Source organism: Ostrea edulis, chromosome 6, assembly GCF_947568905.1.
Source record: "Ostrea edulis chromosome 6, xbOstEdul1.1, whole genome shotgun sequence".
Taxonomy (NCBI): Eukaryota; Metazoa; Mollusca; class Bivalvia; order Ostreida; family Ostreidae; genus Ostrea; species Ostrea edulis.
This window is the reverse complement of record NC_079169.1, coordinates 4,678,054-4,697,410: the sequence shown is the minus strand read 5'-3', so window position 1 is coordinate 4,697,410 and position 19,357 is coordinate 4,678,054. Positions and strand designations below refer to the sequence as shown.

The following is a 19,357-nucleotide window of genomic DNA, read 5'->3' as shown; positions in this document are numbered from 1 at the left end:
CCATGAGTGAAAAATTCTCGAACGTTAAGCAAGATACAACCAATCAATCAATTATACGGTGCCAGTCAGACGGGGTCAGTCGCGAGTGCCCACATTCTTCAGTTACTAAAGATTCAGGTGGTTTGAGTTCGAATCCTAGTCAGCTTCGTTGCATTGTCTAACTACCTGTTTTTTGTGTCCAGAGGCAGGTGAAGATGTCTGCCAGATCCCGGGTTGATGTCTTCAAGATAGCTTCGCAGTTGGTAGAACACCTGACTAGAGATATCGGGGCTCGGTTTAGAATCCCGGATTGGTTCCTCCACAGCGGGGTTAAGGTGTCCCGAGTAAAATAACAAGTAATAACAGCATATTCATATAAAAGTAAAATTCTTTCAAGCGTCGCATATTTTTTGTAAAAATCGTTTGTCAATACATTAACAAACATCGTATCACGTGGGGAAATCCTTTGCTTACCTATTACGTCGTCATACAAGTGACGTAGAGCTATTTTTATCCGCTAGACTTTTAGTTGTTTATCACCTCATTCCAGGTGAAAGATGCACTCAAATCATTTGCAGCTTGGGCTTGATATGTCGACATTGGTATGGTAAATTTAAAGAGTGATACGGATCGGTACAATATCCTCTCAAATATAGCAATTTCCATAATCTCAACTCAAATGTTGGGCATTTTCCACATTCACATCCAAATCGTATCTAAACGAGGCAAAATATTGTACCTTCCGTATCAAAATCCTAAATCTGCAACTAGTTACCTTTCTGAATATGCCTAGGTCGAAATGAAATATCGTCATCTTTCACCTGGAACGAGTCGATATGTACATGCGTTGGTTTTCTTTATTCCAAATGACTATACACATCGGGGGCGATATCAAGGTCACAAAGTGATGTAAAGATTACTTTACAGTCTTTCGTGCACATACTATATATAAATATATGAGACTTATATATTATCGAAGAAATTTGGGGGGGGGGGGGGGGGGGGGGGCGATCATCTGACAAACAGATTAAAACACATACAGCTTGAACACTAGATAACGGCAATAAATAGCGATAAAATATTATGACATTTTCCCCGCGATACAACTATAGACCTGTACGTCGTGACGTACTTTTATATTGTGACGTCATATAGTATGAAGTGCACCGAGGTACATTTTATGATGTTTGTTTTAACTTTACTCGGGACACCTTAACCCTACTGCGTCCCTGTTACAGTTCCTAAAACGTTCTACTTTGTCATTTTCCCGTGCGCTTTCCGTGCGTTCAGTGTGCGCTCACCGTTCACAATTTTGCGTTCACCGTCCACCAACCGCTCGCGATCGCGTTCACCATTCACAAACGTTCACCGTGCGCTCACCATGCGTTCACCGTTCGTTCAGCGTTCAGTCTTGGTTTGATTTGTCATTCGGAACACCAAAGTGAAAGGATCGATTTTGATAGAGAGGCAAACATGAAAAACGACACGTTCACTATGTAATTGAAAAGAAAACGACTGATTCACGATTTTCCTCAAAATTTTCTTTTTCACTTTTAATTATCATAATCTACTGTCTAATGTATTTAAAAGATTTCACATAAAAATTAAGGTTACAATATGTATACATTATCAAAGAAGCTCAATTAAGAGAGTTTATAATTTGTTTTGTAAACAAAGATTGTGGTATGTTATTGTTTTCGAAATTTTCAAACGAAATGGCTTTCAATATATGTTTCATATTTCAAGCATTTTTGGGGTAAATCGTGTTATCTAAAAGTTAAAATTTGTGACTATGCAAAATTAAGAGCTTTATATTACAAAATCAATATTTCACTGGTTTGTTTGTATACATAAAAAGACTCGAGTCTTTGTTTACATAACACAGATTTAAGGCTAAAATATTGCTTTTATTCTTGCATTCAGAAGGTCAAAATTTTGGCTGTCAACATTAAATGAGTTATATTTTCAATGTTGAACATAAAAAATGAAAAATATTTTTATCAAAAATCGTGAACCAGTCCCTTTAAATAATGTACATGCATGCCTAAATGTCATTTGAAACTGATTTGACAAGGATTTTACGCCAATATCTATGAAAGACATTGTGAATAAATGCATTTACTGCTTTTGCCAAATTTGAAACTTTTGTATCGTTTGTCTCTCATACAAAGATGTAATTGTTTTCCCCGTACGATTTGTATTGCCTCACAAATAATACTTTTATGTTTACATATACTAATTCTGACGAAAATATAAATATATATCAGTGTTTCGGGGTTTTTTTTTTTTTGGTTTTTTTTTAATCGTAGAATTTTGAAAATGATATGCTGGTGTTGATAAATTTGAATGATGCAATTACATATAAGACTGAGTATCCACCTTTCATATCATTTTGACTCAAAGTCTCACTAAAAATTGAATAACTTGAATTTTTTGGTTCGCAAAAAGAGGGTGGGTGGGGGTGGGGGTGGGGGGTGGGGTGCTGGACCCCCCCCCCCTCTGGATCCACCCTTGTATATGGCATATCAAACCATCCATACATGAGTACTGTAGATCGTCAAAAACTGTAAAAATGTTTTAAATATGTTGGAATTTTTCAATTAAATTTCATTAAGTATTTTGAATGTCTAAAATTTTAAACCATGTTAGTAGACTGAAGCTTAACTAAAGGTTCTTTTACGTCTATGGTTATGTTCGACTTTTCATCTGTTTGAATATGTCAAGAATACTGTCCATCAAACATTTTCCTCTCGCGATTACCGACAATTAAACGAACGAACTAATAAAATTGCTATTAACCGGAAGTCTTGAAATGGCGCGGTAAAATTGAAAACAAATTTCATTTGTGATTGGAGATGGCTAATCTCTTAAAAACAGTCGAAGCACTTTCAGCATTTTCTTTGCAAAATTTAGGAGAAGGTATATTTCAAAATTGTCATGTTTGTAAACATATTTATATTTCAGTAAGTTTGTTCATGATTATGGAGGCTAGGTTGTCACAACTGGCAAAAACAGTTCTAACCGACTGACATCCATCCAGATATAAATGAATAATGTCAAGCTTTGTGATTATGTTCCCCCACACAAACTCATGGCATTGTGAGGATGACTGGCAACATGTATTGCGGGCATTGGGAGATGAATTGATGCTATAGAATGTGCGTGATAAACAATCTGATGTTTAAAAAAAGAAAAGTGCCCATCGTGCATGACAGGCGTGACATAAATTTGATAAAACCATATAGTTGCACGGAGGAAAATGTATATATATCCTGTGAAGATCAAGTGCATAAGAAATCTTTTTTGCTCTAACTGTCTGCATACTGTGACAAACTATTACAGATAAAATATTTGAGGAAATAGAGTAATGCTAGTTTCTCGTTTATATATTCACAGGACAAGGAGTGTGTCAGCTGTGTTATCTCGAGTATAATTAAAGACTAGGCACACAAGTTTTAAGTTTTGCTCAGCAGCTGAATTATTTTCGATTTACTTGCCAGACATTTTCATTGTACTGTAGTAGACCACTTCTTCACAAAAAAAGAAACTTTTTAATCACAGGCCACCATTCTTATCTGAGATTACTCTGACTCTTACCCCCCGATTTTATATTGTGACATGTGCAGGGGAGAGTCAGAGCAGACTCCGTATTGAAAAGTAGGAATTCAGCGACACCAACTGGTGTTGCTGCTTTACCTACCTCTTACAACTTTATTTCGCTGATCTAACTTCCAAGATGCGAGGATTCAGTTATCGGAGGATTATTCTACAAATTGATCATGATTAATACGATGCTATCGCTGTTAAACGATGAAATTTTGTGTGTTTATGTGCTGATGTCATGCGCAAAGAAATCAAAAGGCGAGGCAGTGACCTAATTCAAGTGATGCTTCATTTGTCCGTGTTAGAGCCGTTTAAATGGCTATAGCTTCGTATTAATCATGATCTATTTGTAGAATAATCTTCCGATAACTGAATCCTCACTAGGAGAATGCTACTGCACTCCAAGACCACCAACATCACTGGAGAGATGGGAACAGAAATTGCACTGGACTTGGCCTTTGCGCCAGTGATTGATTTCAAAGACTGGTACAGTTCAGGGTTGGCAAAAAAAGGTCAATATGAGTATTGACCGGGCTGGTGGTCAATACTGGTTAAAACTGGTGAATACTGGTCGATTGAAAATTATATGGTCATTGTAGTCTGTGTTATTGGTTATTTTAAATATTCAAGTGGCCATTATCTTGATTATGGTAAATTCTGTAATTCATAACATGCATTATCGGTTTATGATATACTTATAAGTCATATTATTAAATACATAATGTAAATGACTTTGTTGAATTGGGGAAGATGTAAAGGTTTCTGTTCAAATTCCTTAGTTTAACAAAAGTTACCTATTGTTTTAAATCTTCATTTTAACTGTTAAATTTTTTTGATATATATACGAAACAAAATGTTATTTAGAAACTTGTATAAATTCATGATTTAATTTTTGTTTTAAATTGAGACTAGTAAACTCAGAAAAATCTTCAATTTTTAAAAAATAATTTTTGAGATAGTTCATGATTTGAAAGCAAGCATTGATAATTGCTAACCCATGTCTTTTTTTATATCCTTGTGTGTTCATATTTTAACTAAATGGATCTGTCTGTTGTTGAAGGCTGCTATGAGATGAGTCTACTGTTTATTTTTTTCTTGGGTAATGTTGCACAAAATTTAATGTATGCTGATGTCACACTTGATGTAACATTAAATCATGATTACAATATTGATTTCAAACATAAACAAAACTGGCACAAATGGAGACAATAGGTGTGGCTTACAACAATGCAGGACAGACAAGATGAAAGATACAGCAGATTTTATTGTGTTTTTAATTCTACATTATCATGATTACGTGAATCAGTGAAGTGAGTTATTGTTGACAGTGAGACAAACTTGTGAAAGAATCATGGAATGGGACATTCTTCTTAAAGTTTAATTTTATACATGTTGCAACCTTTATTGATAAGGGTGAAAATATGAAACATACAAGTAAAAGTTATCCACAAGTCTGCCTCACTTTAAAACAGTGAAAACATGATATAACCGTATATGAGTTTTTCTTCTCATCTTGTTGATTTTATATATTTTTTATATTGAATGTGTTGAAATTTAGTGAGAATATTATTTATTATAGAAGGATGTGGTCAAAACATTCTTAAACCATAAAATATAAGTATATGTGTTAAGAAGTTTTCAATTGAAATACATGAAATACGGTAGGAAATTAAAGAAAATTTGTTTATGTACATTAACCTGATCAGAAATGGTTTTAGATGTGAATAAGTATGAAAAATGAAATGAGTTTAGCTGAAAAATATATTGAAATTTAAGTCTTTCAGTAACTTCCAATGTAGTTCTTGCTATCGGAAAATAATGAAAGAAAAACGAAATGTTTGATTACAATTTTATTTGACACAGTAGACTTTGGACTGATAGAACATTTTTATAGTCAGGCAATCCTCAAAAGGAATTCTTGCTGAAAATGCAATACTTTTTCAAAAAATTTGACTGATGTTCAAATTTTACAGAATGGGTGAAATTGTGTTGGGACAGCGACTTTGAAGAAATCCCGGCATTAGAACCCTTAGCTGAGTCTGGTATCGTGGAAAATGAGCACCATGTACAAAACTTACACCATCTCTCATCTGTCATGGATGATTGGATCGATAAAAAAGAGGGACTGGAGGGTGAAGGTATTTATTATACACCTATTTACTGGCTGTGAGGACAATAGCAAGTTTATTGTCCCCCAAGATATCAACTATTTCCCGAGGCGCAGCCAAGGGAAATAATTGCTGTCGAGGGGGACAATAAACTTGCTATTGTCCGAATAGTCAGTAAATGGATGTTTTATTATACCGAAGTAGACTTTACTTGTGTCAGACACACCAAAAGTGAAGTAAACCAACATTCGGCATTAACCTACATGTAGATGGAATCGACCGAGGTGATCCGAGTGGTAAACTAAATAGAGTTATCAGACTTTGATGTCACAGAAAAGAAAACGCAGGAAAATATAGCATCCATTAAATAGTTTCGAGACTATTTCCCTAGGGTGAGATAGTTCAGAAACTATTTCACGGCTAGCGTTATCCAGAAGAAATAGCAAATTTATTCACCCAACATTTATATAGCAAAAACATTCTGAGGTATAATAAACATAATTAATCACATGGTTATTCTGATATTAAATATTATGATATATATTGTGGTAGATAATTGTGGTTAATGATATCTGTCTAAATCACATGGATATTGAATATTCTGATATATATATATATAGTGGTAGATCATAGTGGATAATGATATCTGTCTAAATCAGATGGATATTTAGATAAGAAGAGAAATGGTCAATATCTGTCTAAATCAGATGGATATTTAGATAAGAAGAGAAATGGTCAATATCTGTCTAAATCAGATGAATATTTAGATAAGAAGAGAAATGGTCAATATCTGTCTAAATCAGATGAATATTTAGATAAGAAGAGAAATGGTCAATATCTGTCTAAATCAGATGAATATTTAGATAAGAAGAGAAATGGTCAATATCTGTCTAAATCACATGGATATTTAGATAAGAAGAGAAATGGTCAATATCTGTCTAAATCAGATGGATATTTAGATAAGAAGAGAAATGGTCAATATCTGTCTAAATCACATGGGTATTTAGATAAGAAGAGAAATGGTCAATATCTGTCTAAATCAGATGGATATTTAGATAAGAAGAGAAATGGTCAATATCTGCCTAAATCAGATGGATATTTAGATAAGAAGAGAAATGGTCAATATCTGTCTAAATCACATGGATATTTAGATAAGAAGAGAAATGGTCAATATCTGTCTAAATCAGATGGATATTTAGATAAGAAGAGAAATGGTCAATATCTGTCTAAATCAGATGAATATTTAGATAAGAAGAGAAATGGTCAATATCTGTCTAAATCAGATGAATATTTAGATAAGAAGAGAAATGGTCAATATCTGTCTAAATCAGATGGATATTTAGATAAGAAGAGAAATGGTCAATATCTGTCTAAATCAGATGGATATTTAGATAAGAAGAGAAATGGTCAATATCTGTCTAAATCAGATGGATATTTAGATAAGAAGAGAAATGGTCAATATCTGTCTAAATCAGATGGATATTTAGATAAGAAGAGAAATGGTCAATATCTGTCTAAATCAGATGGATATTTAGATAAGAAGAGAAATGGTCAATATCTGTCTAAATCAGATGGATATTTAGATAAGAAGAGAAATGGTCAATATCTGTCTAAATCAGATGGATATTTAGATAAGAAGAGAAATGGTCAATATTATTGTATCACTGTAACAATGACTATGATTATTATTGGGGAAATCCGAAAGTTTACTCAAGCTACACTGTGGGGTTAAGGTGTTCCAAGTAAAATAACCAGTACTAACAACATAATCAAAGTAAAATATTTCCAAGACTCGCATATTTTACTTGGAATACACCTGTTGGTGAAAGATGCACTCAAATCATTTTCAGTATGGGCTTGATATGTCAACATTTATATGATAGATTTATAAAGTGATCTGAACCGGTACAGTATGCTTTAATGTTTAGCAATTTCCATAATCTCGATTCAAATGATGGGCATTTCCCACATTCACCGCCAAATTTTATTTAAACGAGGCAAAAAAATCTTGCCTTGTGTGTCAAAATTCTAAATCTGCAACTGGTTACCTTTTGAAATATGCCTAGATTCTACATCAAAATAAAATATTGTCATCTTTCACCTGTGCCCAGTTGATATGTACACACAATTGGCTTTATTCTAAAATCATCATGCACATTGAAAAACTGAGAGAGAAACTTCACTGAACTGAAAAAACTCATCTGACAAACAGATTTACACATATAACTTGATAACGGTAGTAAATAACGACAAAATATTATGACATTTTCCCCGCGATAAAACTATAGACCTGTGCATCATGACATGCTTTTATATTGTAATGTCAGATAGTGTAATGTGCACTGATGTACATTTTGTGATTTTTGTTTTAACTTTACTCGGGACACCTTAACACCACTGCGTACTATAATTAATATCATTTTGAATGATACACGTATATTTACCACATGGATTTAGGGATAGATTAAAGTTATTCTTCGACGATAAAGCTTCAGATGTCCAGACATTCAAGCGCAGTAGATTTCTGAGTTGCTTTCAGCTTTGTGCTGGTCATTTGGTACTGTGGAATAGTCTTTCATTCTTCCACCATCTTCAAATGATCCGTATTTTGTCATCCACTTGTGATTTCCTGTACAGAAAATTCCATTTGGAGAATTATGAGGCTTTGGAAAGGTTTAATGTAATCTTATCAGGAAGGGAAATGGCATTTATATATTTATATGGAAGGGAAATGGTGTTTATATGGAAGGGAAATGATGTTTTATGTATGGAAGGGAAATGTGATGGTCTACAATAATCACGATCAAAAATATGGCAAAATGTGATATATTTTTTTAAGTAAGAAATTATATTATGGGTAATCCTCCTTATTCACATACCAGTATCAAGAAGTAAAGCACGTTGCCAAATTTAATCACATGATCTGTTCAAGGGTTGAAATGTTATTTTTGCCTCATGGAATTATGATAGTTTTGTCCATTTTATCAGTTTACAGTTGAAATGTTTTTCCATGAAGGGAAATTATAGTCATTTTTGTCCACATGTATAACAAATTACATCATCATGCAATCAGTTAACCATTCTGTTTATGCATTTTACTGAATTATTATGAGGTATGCATGATGTAAATGTTATTATATTTAGGATTTTGGATGGTTCTGGTGGAGAATGACTTTTCCCACAAAGACTTGATAGTTCTTTTGGCGTATTTAGTGGAAGCTGGGAGTAAGGTTTGTGTACTCGTTGTACTTTTATCAGAATTGTGTCTTGATTAAATGTAAGTTACATAATCACATCAGGGCTTGAAGCTAACATTTTATGTCCAGCCGGACTGATGGGGTATAATATCAACCAGTCCACAGAAAAAATTACCAGTCCGACAGAGTTTTCAAGAAATAATTAAACATATTCCGTTTGTGTTATCAAAATGAAATTTAACTCAATGTGCCTCAGACAATACTGTAACACTTATGTGGGATTTATAATGTACGAATCAGAAAAATAACCAGTCCCATCGGACTGACTAAAACAAATGTCAGTCAGTCTGCCAGACTTTTAACCAGTCACAGACTGACGGGCACGTGTTAATTTCGAGCCCTGAAAATTATCTTATGTTGTTTAATACTTTCTGAAATATTCATGTTTTAAAATTTCCAGAGGGGTTCAAATGTTCAACAAAGAGGGGCTGCCGTCTTGTCGTCGTCCAGTTATTTCAAGTTGCTGACCATTCCAGGTCTGTATGAATGCTCAACAATGCATGACCTCTTATTTATTAAAGAATCAGATGTGCTTTCATGGGGCCATTCAGTTGAGACTTTTCATGCTGGCATATATTCTTTGAAGAATTTTAGCACTTCTTAAAAATTATACAGGTTTGGTAGTTTCAATTTCAAAATCCCAACATGTTTTTAACAAATGAAGTGCATTTCTGATGTTTGCATTCGTATATGAATATTTACACTCACTTTTGTTTCATCAATGACAATCTTTTGCTAATTCGATATTTAGTCATACATATATTCCAATGTATAGGAACTCAATCTTACAGTACATCACAGAGAGTCTTGCTTTGTATGGAAAATTAAAAATCACTTGACTCTTTACAAAATATAAATATAAAGAATAAATATTGAGGGTGTTTGAATTATGAGGGATATACATGTATAAAAACAGTGCTTCCTTGAATAACACCAATATTTCTGGAAAATATACATAAAAATGAGATGGATGAAGTTATGTCTCCTTAAATGTGTTTTTATTAGATGCCATAGTGATAGTTTCAATGCATTTGTTTTTCATTGTGACACGACATGTCTTGAATAACTTGTGTACTCCTTCTCTCCAATGCAATTTCTCGAGAATTCACTGTAACATTTTTATTTCTTTTGGTACCAGAATTACTTAAACTTTGCGGACCTACGGAGGCATCAATTTTTCACAAACAAGTCTTGTTTCAACATACCACAAATCTTTAGAAAAATAATTGCACTATTCAAATGTAAATATTGTGACCTGTATTCCGCTCTGCATTACATACATAATATTATATGTACATGTATCTGACTATTTGTATATAATATTATTTTTTTCCCTGTTTTGAATTTAAAGGAAGTGCAGCATTCAAAGTCTTCCATCCTGTTTTGTTTGAAAAATGTGTTGACATTCTAAAGCAATGGAACCTTAATGGTAAGAGCATTTTGATCCTTCTGACACTGTTATGAAATGTCCATTGGAGTGGTTGTTGTGTTGTCATTGGAGTGGTTGTTGTCTTGTCATTTCGTAAAGATCTGGAGAATCTTATTTTTCATACGTAGTGCCAGGAAAAAGGAAAAAAAGTGTATCCCCAGCTTGTAGTCAGAAGAGGAAGAAGAACAGAGGCAACAGAACACAGAGGTCAAGGGACTCCACCGGCAGTATCGAGGTACTCTTAGTACTATCAATGTGTAGAATATTATCCCAAAATTATATTTTCATCAACAAAAAATACTCAGCCTTAAATGGACTCAATCATGACAAAATTGCCTTTATAAGATCGATATATATTCCAGTAATAGATAAACATTGAAAAATATATATGTCAACATGCTAATTTCATTGTTATTGCTTCTCAAAAGTAAGTACCCCATCCACATATAATCAGCATTAATAAAAATGTATTCCTCCTTCTTATTTTTCTCAATAATTATAATTTTTTCCAAAACAAATGGGCTGTAATAAGCAACATAGACTATATACCCATTATTTAATGATATGTAATCATTTATTTTAATAAATTTGAATAACTATTTTCATAATGTGCACTTTGTGAGCCCACACATGTTAAAAGAAATACTGTTGAAAATGCCATTTGATGTCAATATTGGTCTTCCCCCCCCCCCCCCCCCCCCCCCCAATTTTTATGGACTAAACCTTGAATAAATTGTTTCTAATTTACAAATTATTATCTCAGAAAAAGGTTTTGCGTAAGAAAATCATATGTTGACGTATCGTTTTAATAGCTATAAGCTCTACAACAAGTACACCCCCCCCACCCCCCCACCCCCACCCCCCCCCCACCCCCACCCCATCTTGAATTATACCTTATTATATTTTCATACGACATGTGAAATTTGAGTATATTTACAACCTTGGATACATGTAATAATTTGAACTATGTTAAACTATAAGTATCATAGATACATGTGGTTTGCATTTTACATTTTATCTGAAAACAAATCATTCTAGAAGCGGGTATTCACAATGTGAATGTAAAACGAAAGTAACAAACTGAATTTTGATAGGTTTGCTATTATGATTCATGCATTTGTGTAATGTGTGTTATATCTTTTATCATGGGATCATTTGTATGTACATAAATTGGATATACGTACATGTACACCACTTACGCCGATCTATGTAGATGCAATCTCAATAAGGAACTATAGTTGTAATCGCGTTATACAGATGTCGTCCAATAATTTTGAAAAAATGACAGACGGTCGGTGAAATAAAACAAATTATTTGTAATCGTTCTTTGAGGCTTGCGTCAATATCTGCAACATTGGAGCAGCGAACACAACTACAATATCTGTGGTGACTGGAGCAGCGAAGTGTGAACTTTTATTTTAACACAAGCTTACCATGTATTTGTTCATGATAATTTGGATTCAACAACTGCGTAGTTTTGAATTAGCAATTATCACGCTTGAGATTTTTTTTTACTCATATGGAGACGTCACCATTGCCGGTGAAGGGCTGCAAAACTTAGGTCTGCCTATGCTCGACGCCAATGGTTTTTGAGTATGGATATTTTTAGTGTGCCACACCTGCTGTGACATGGGGCCTCTGTTTTTGTTGTCTCATCCGAAGGACCGTCCCATTTAGTCGCCTCTTGCGACAAGCATGGGGTACTGAGGACCTACTTTAACCCGGATCCTCACAAAAGAAATAATATTATTATGATGCTGGTGGAAATATGAATTGGCCCCCCTTTCCCATCCGTCTCTCCAACTTTCTGATGCCCGCGTAATTCCATATGTTGAACAGGATCATTGTAAATCTTTTACATACATGAATAGTCAATGTATCTCACGGACGCCCTCATCCGCCAAAATGTTGTTCTCCAACCGATTTTTATCTAAAGCTTGAATCATCTTTAGCCCCCCCCCCCCCCCCCCCTCTTTTTTTTAAAAATACAAAATTTGACTGCAGCTGATAAGAACGCCTTGGAAGGAATCAATATCAGACAATCATATCGCTGTGTAAAAATCAAACTGATATCTTTAAAATACCACATTTCGGAAAACGGACGCGTGGTTCCGCATTTACATTTGATTGTGACGTAGGTGTACCATTGTCACATCTCTGCCCACTTATTATCAATTTCGTTTTCAATTATATGCATAAAATTCCGTTTTGTATGAATTAACATGACGGTACTCAAAAGTAATGCCATTTAGAAAAATTTTGTGTATTGTCTTAAAACAGCTGTTAAATGTAGACCCATTTTATGGATTTTCTGTGTTTATACGTTTTGTGTTTATGCTAATACAGCAATAAAATCAATAACCGATAATTTTCAAAAAATAATCAATGCATGTTAATACCAACAAATTAATAAACAACTGAAGGATAATTGACATTGAACAATACAAAAAATCAAATCGTCTGCATTCTGAGATCGATACACGGCTTTAATATAAATTTCAAATGAGCATTTCTTGACCTCAGAGGTATAAGCCTTCAACATCCACGAAAACACTTACAGTAGTTTATTTCTTAGTTAATCAACACTTCACAATGTGCATGCAGTACATCTGTAAGTTAACAAGCTAAATGGCTTTATTCTACTCTCATTTGTATTCTTTGTTTAAAGCCTGAAGAATTATTTATTATTTCATGCAATATACTTCTATATTATGTACCTGTACTGCATATAGATGATACTGAAGGAGATATTTTTTCTTATTTGAAGCAAAATACAATGATGAACATTTTTAAAGGAGTGCTGTAATACATGTATGTGATTGTTTACGTGTCTTTGAAGACTTTCACTTTTTTGTTTCAGGAATTTCCAGAGAGTAGTGATGAGGAGGATATATCTCCACAGGAAATGTCTAAACTGACCAAATTGTACCTGTCTGTCCTTCAGGTAGGTATTCATAAGTGTTGTTACTGAGTATATCATTACATGTGTTGATACTGAGTATATCATTACATGTGTTGTTACTGAGTATATCATTACATGTGTAGATACTGAGTATATCGTTACATGTGTTGTTACTGAGTATATCATTACATGTGTTGTTACTGAGTATATCATTACATGTGTTGATACTGAGTATATTGTTACATGTGTAGATACTGAGTATATCATTACATGTGTTGATACTGAGTATATCATTACATGTGTAGATACTGAGTATATCATTACATGTGTAGATACTGAGTATATCATTACATGTGTTGTTACTGAGTATATCATTACATGTGTAGATACTGAGTATATCATTACATGTGTAGATACTGAGTATATCATTACATGTGTAGATACTGAGTATATCATTACATGTGTAGATACTGAGTATATCATTACATGTGTTACTGAGTATATCATTACATGTGTTACTGAGTATATCATTACATGTGTTGATACTGAGTATATCATTACATGTGTTGGTACTGAGCATATTGTTACATGTGTTGGTACTGAGTATATGATTACATGTGTAGATACTGAGTATATCATTACATGTGTAGATACTGAGTATATCATTACATGTGTTGGTACTGAGCATATTGTTACATGTGTTGGTACTGAGCATATCATTATGTGTTGTTACTGAGTATATCATTACATGTGTAGATACTGAGTATATCATTACATGTGTAGATACTGAGTATATCGTTACATGTGTAGATACTGAGTATATCATTACATGTGTTGTTACTGAGTATATCATTACATGTGTAGATACTGAGTATATCATTACATGTGTAGATACTGAGTATATCACTGCATGTGTTGGTACTGAGTATATCATTACATGTGTAGATACTGAGTATATTGTTACATGTGTAGATACTGAGTATATCATTACATGGTTTGATACTGAGTATATCATTACATGTGTAGATACTGAGTATATCGTTACATGGTTTGATACTGAGTATATCATTACATGTGTAGATACTGAGTATATCGTTACATGTGTTGTTACTGAGTATATCATTACATGTGTAGATACTGAGTATATCATTACATGTGTTGTTACTGAGTATATCATTACATGTGTTGTTACTGAGTATATCATTACATGTGTAGATACTGAGTATATCATTACATGTGTAGATACTGAGTATATCATTACATGTGTTGATACTGAGTATATCATTACATGTGTAGATACTGAGTATATCATTACATGTGTAGATACTGAGTATATCATTACATGTGTAGATATTAAGTATATCATTACATGTGTTACTGAGCATATCATTACATGTGTTGTTACTGAGTATATCATTACATGTGTTGTTACTGAGTATATCATTACATGTGTAGATACTGAGTATATCATTACATGTGTAGATACTGAGTATATCATTACATGTGTTACTGAGTATATCATTACATGTGTAGATACTGAGTATATCATTACATGTGTAGATACTGAGCATATCATTACATGTGTAGATACTGAGTATATCACTGCATGTGTTGGTACTGAGTATATCATTACATGTGTTGTTACTGAGTATATCATTACATGTGTTGTTACTGAGTATATCATTACATGTGTAGATACTGAGTATATCATTACATGTGTAGATACTGAGTATATCATTACATGTGTTGTTACTGAGTATATCATTACATGTGTAGATACTGAGTATATCATTACATGTGTAGATACTGAATATATCATGTGTGTTGTTACTGAGCATATCATTACATGTGTTGTTACTGAGTATATCATTACATGTGTAGATACTGAGTATATCATTACATGTGTAGATAATGAGTATATCATTACATGTGTAGATACTGAGTATATCTTTACATGTGTAGATACTGAGTATATCATTACATGTGTAGATACTGAGCATATCATTACATGTGTTGTTACTGAGTATATCATTACATGTGTAGATACTGAGTATATCATTACATGTGTAGATACTGAGTATATCTTTACATGTGTTATTACATGTGTAGATACTGAGTATATCTTTACATGTGTTGTTACTGAGTATATCATTACATGTGTAGATACTGAGTATATCATTACATGTGTAGATACTGAGTATATCATTACATGTGTAGATACTGAGTATATCATTACATGTGTAGATACTGAGTATATCATTACATGTGTTGTTACTGAGTATATCATTACATGTGTAGATACTGAGTATATCATTACATGTGTTGTTACTGAGTATATCATTACATGTGTAGATACTGAGTATATCATTACATGTGTAGATACTGAGTATATCATTACATGTGTTGTTACTGAGTATATCATTACATGTGTAGATACTGAGTATATCATTACATGTGTTGTTACTGAGTATATCATTACATGTGTAGATACTGAGTATATCATTACATGTGTAGATACTGAGTATATCATTACATGTGTTGTTACTGAGTATATCATTACATGTGTAGATACTGAGTATATCATTACATGTGTTGTTACTGAGTATATCATTACATGTGTAGATACTGAGTATATCATTACATGTGTAGATACTGAGTATATCTTTACATGTGTAGATACTGAGTATATCTTTACATGTGTTGTTACTGAGTATATCATTACATGTGTAGATACTGAGTATATCATTACATGTGTAGATACTGATCATATCATTACATGTGTAGATACTGAGTATATCATTACATGTGTTGTTACTGAGTATATCATTACATGTGTTGTTGCTGAGCATATCATTACATGTGTAGATACTGAGTATATCATTACATGTGTTGTTGCTGAGCATATCATTACATGTGTAGATACTGAGTATATCATTACATGTGTTACTGAGTATATCATTACATGTGTTGATACTGAGTATATCATTACATGTGTAGATACTGAGTATATCATTACATGTGTAGATACTGAGTATATCATTACATGTGTAGATACTGAGTATATCATTACATGTGTTGTTACTGAGTATATCATTACATGTGTTGATACTGAGTATATCATTACATGTGTTGATACTGAGTATATCATTACATGTGTAGATACTGAGTATATCATTACATGTGTAGATACTGAGTATATCATTACATGTGTAGATATTAAGTATATCATTACATGTGTTACTGAGTATATCATTACATGTGTTGTTACTGAGTATATCATTACATGTGTAGATAATGAGTATATCATTACATGTGTTGATACTGAGTATATCATTACATGTGTTACTGAGCATATCATTACATGTGTAGATACTGAGTATATCATTACATGTGTTGTTACTGATCATATCATTACATGTGTAGATACTGAGTATATCATTACATGTGTAGATACTGAGTATATCATTACATGTGTAGATACTGATCATATCATTACATGTGTAGATACTGAGTATATCATTACATGTGTAGATACTGAGTATATCATTACATGTGTTGTTACTGAGTATATCATTACATGTGTAGATACTGAGTATATCATTGCATGTGTTACTGAGTATATCATTACATATGTAGATACTGAGTATATCATTACATGTGTTACTGAGTATATCATTACATATGTAGATACTGAGTATATCATTACATGTGTGACTGAGTATATCATTACATGTGTTGATACTGAGTATATCATTACATGTGTTGATACTGAGTATATCATTACATGTGTTGATACTGAGTATATCATTACATGTGTAGATACTGAGTATATCATTACATGTGTTGTTACTGATCATATCATTACATGTGTTGATACTGAGTATATCATTACATGTGTAGATACTGAGTATATTGTTACATGTGTTGTTACTGAGTATATCATTACATGTGTAGATACTGAGTATATCATTACATGTGTAGATAATGAGTATATCATTACATGTGTAGATACTGAGTATATCTTTACATGTGTAGATACTGAGTATATCATTACATGTGTAGATACTGAGCATATCATTACATGTGTTGTTACTGAGTATATCATTACATGTGTAGATACTGAGTATATCATTACATGTGTAGATACTGAGTATATCTTTACATGTGTTATTACATGTGTAGATACTGAGTATATCTTTACATGTGTTGTTACTGAGTATATCATTACATGTGTAGATACTGAGTATATCATTACATGTGTAGATACTGAGTATATCATTACATGTGTAGATACTGAGTATATCATTACATGTGTAGATACTGAGTATATCATTACATGTGTTGTTACTGAGTATATCATTACATGTGTAGATACTGAGTATATCATTACATGTGTTGTTACTGAGTATATCATTACATGTGTAGATACTGAGTATATCATTACATGTGTAGATACTGAGTATATCATTACATGTGTTGTTACTGAGTATATCATTACATGTGTAGATACTGAGTATATCATTACATGTGTTGTTACTGAGTATATCATTACATGTGTAGATACTGAGTATATCATTACATGTGTAGATACTGAGTATATCATTACATGTGTTGTTACTGAGTATATCATTACATGTGTAGATACTGAGTATATCATTACATGTGTTGTTACTGAGTATATCATTACATGTGTAGATACTGAGTATATCATTACATGTGTAGATACTGAGTATATCTTTACATGTGTAGATACTGAGTATATCTTTACATGTGTTGTTACTGAGTATATCATTACATGTGTAGATACTGAGTATATCATTACATGTGTAGATACTGATCATATCATTACATGTGTAGATACTGAGTATATCATTACATGTGTTGTTACTGAGTATATCATTACATGTGTTGTTGCTGAGCATATCATTACATGTGTAGATACTGAGTATATCATTACATGTGTTGTTGCTGAGCATATCATTACATGTGTAGATACTGAGTATATCATTACATGTGTTACTGAGTATATCATTACATGTGTTGATACTGAGTATATCATTACATGTGTAGATACTGAGTATATCATTACATGTGTAGATACTGAGTATATCATTACATGTGTAGATACTGAGTATATCATTACATGTGTTGTTACTGAGTATATCATTACATGTGTTGATACTGAGTATATCATTACATGTGTTGATACTGAGTATATCATTACATGTGTAGATACTGAGTATATCATTACATGTGTAGATACTGAGTATATCATTACATGTGTAGATATTAAGTATATCATTACATGTGTTACTGAGTATATCATTACATGTGTTGTTACTGAGTATATCATTACATGTGTAGATAATGAGTATATCATTACATGTGTTGATACTGAGTATATCATTACATGTGTTACTGAGCATATCATTACATGTGTAGATACTGAGTATATCATTACATGTGTTGTTACTGATCATATCATTACATGTGTAGATACTGAGTATATCATTACATGTGTAGATACTGAGTATATCATTACATGTGTAGATACTGATCATATCATTACATGTGTAGATACTGAGTATATCATTACATGTGTAGATACTGAGTATATCATTACATGTGTTGTTACTGAGTATATCATTACATGTGTAGATACTGAGTATATCATTGCATGTGTTACTGAGTATATCATTACATATGTAGATACTGAGTATATCATTACATGTGTTACTGAGTATATCATTACATATGTAGATACTGAGTATATCATTACATGTGTGACTGAGTATATCATTACATGTGTTGATACTGAGTATATCATTACATGTGTTGATACTGAGTATATCATTACATGTGTTGATACTGAGTATATCATTACATGTGTAGATACTGAGTATATCATTACATGTGTTGTTACTGATCATATCATTACATGTGTTGATACTGAGTATATCATTACATGTGTAGATACTGAGTATATTGTTACATGTGTTGTTACTGAGTATATCATTACATGTGTAGATACTGAGTATATCACTGCATGTGTTGTTACTGAGTATATCATTACATGTGT

General features: G+C 32.6%; 1 protein-coding gene across 3 annotated transcripts in view; it reads left to right on the top strand.

Annotated features, from left to right (window-relative positions):
• The first annotated feature begins 2,624 nt into the window (after positions 1-2,624).
• The window catches only part of LOC125646009 (condensin-2 complex subunit D3-like), a 70,749-nt gene continuing 54,016 nt past the window's right edge, over positions 2,625-19,357 (top strand). For all 3 annotated transcript variants that reach the window (XM_056141324.1, XM_056141325.1, XM_056141323.1), the window contains exons 1-7: positions 2,625-2,898; positions 5,556-5,720; positions 8,835-8,920; positions 9,348-9,423; positions 10,299-10,376; positions 10,505-10,611; positions 13,237-13,320. In XM_056141324.1, coding sequence (XP_055997299.1) covers positions 2,835-2,898; positions 5,556-5,720; positions 8,835-8,920; positions 9,348-9,423; positions 10,299-10,376; positions 10,505-10,611; positions 13,237-13,320 — 660 coding nt within the window. In that variant the 5' untranslated portion in view covers positions 2,625-2,834. The remainder of the gene's footprint in view (positions 2,899-5,555; positions 5,721-8,834; positions 8,921-9,347; positions 9,424-10,298; positions 10,377-10,504; positions 10,612-13,236; positions 13,321-19,357) is intronic.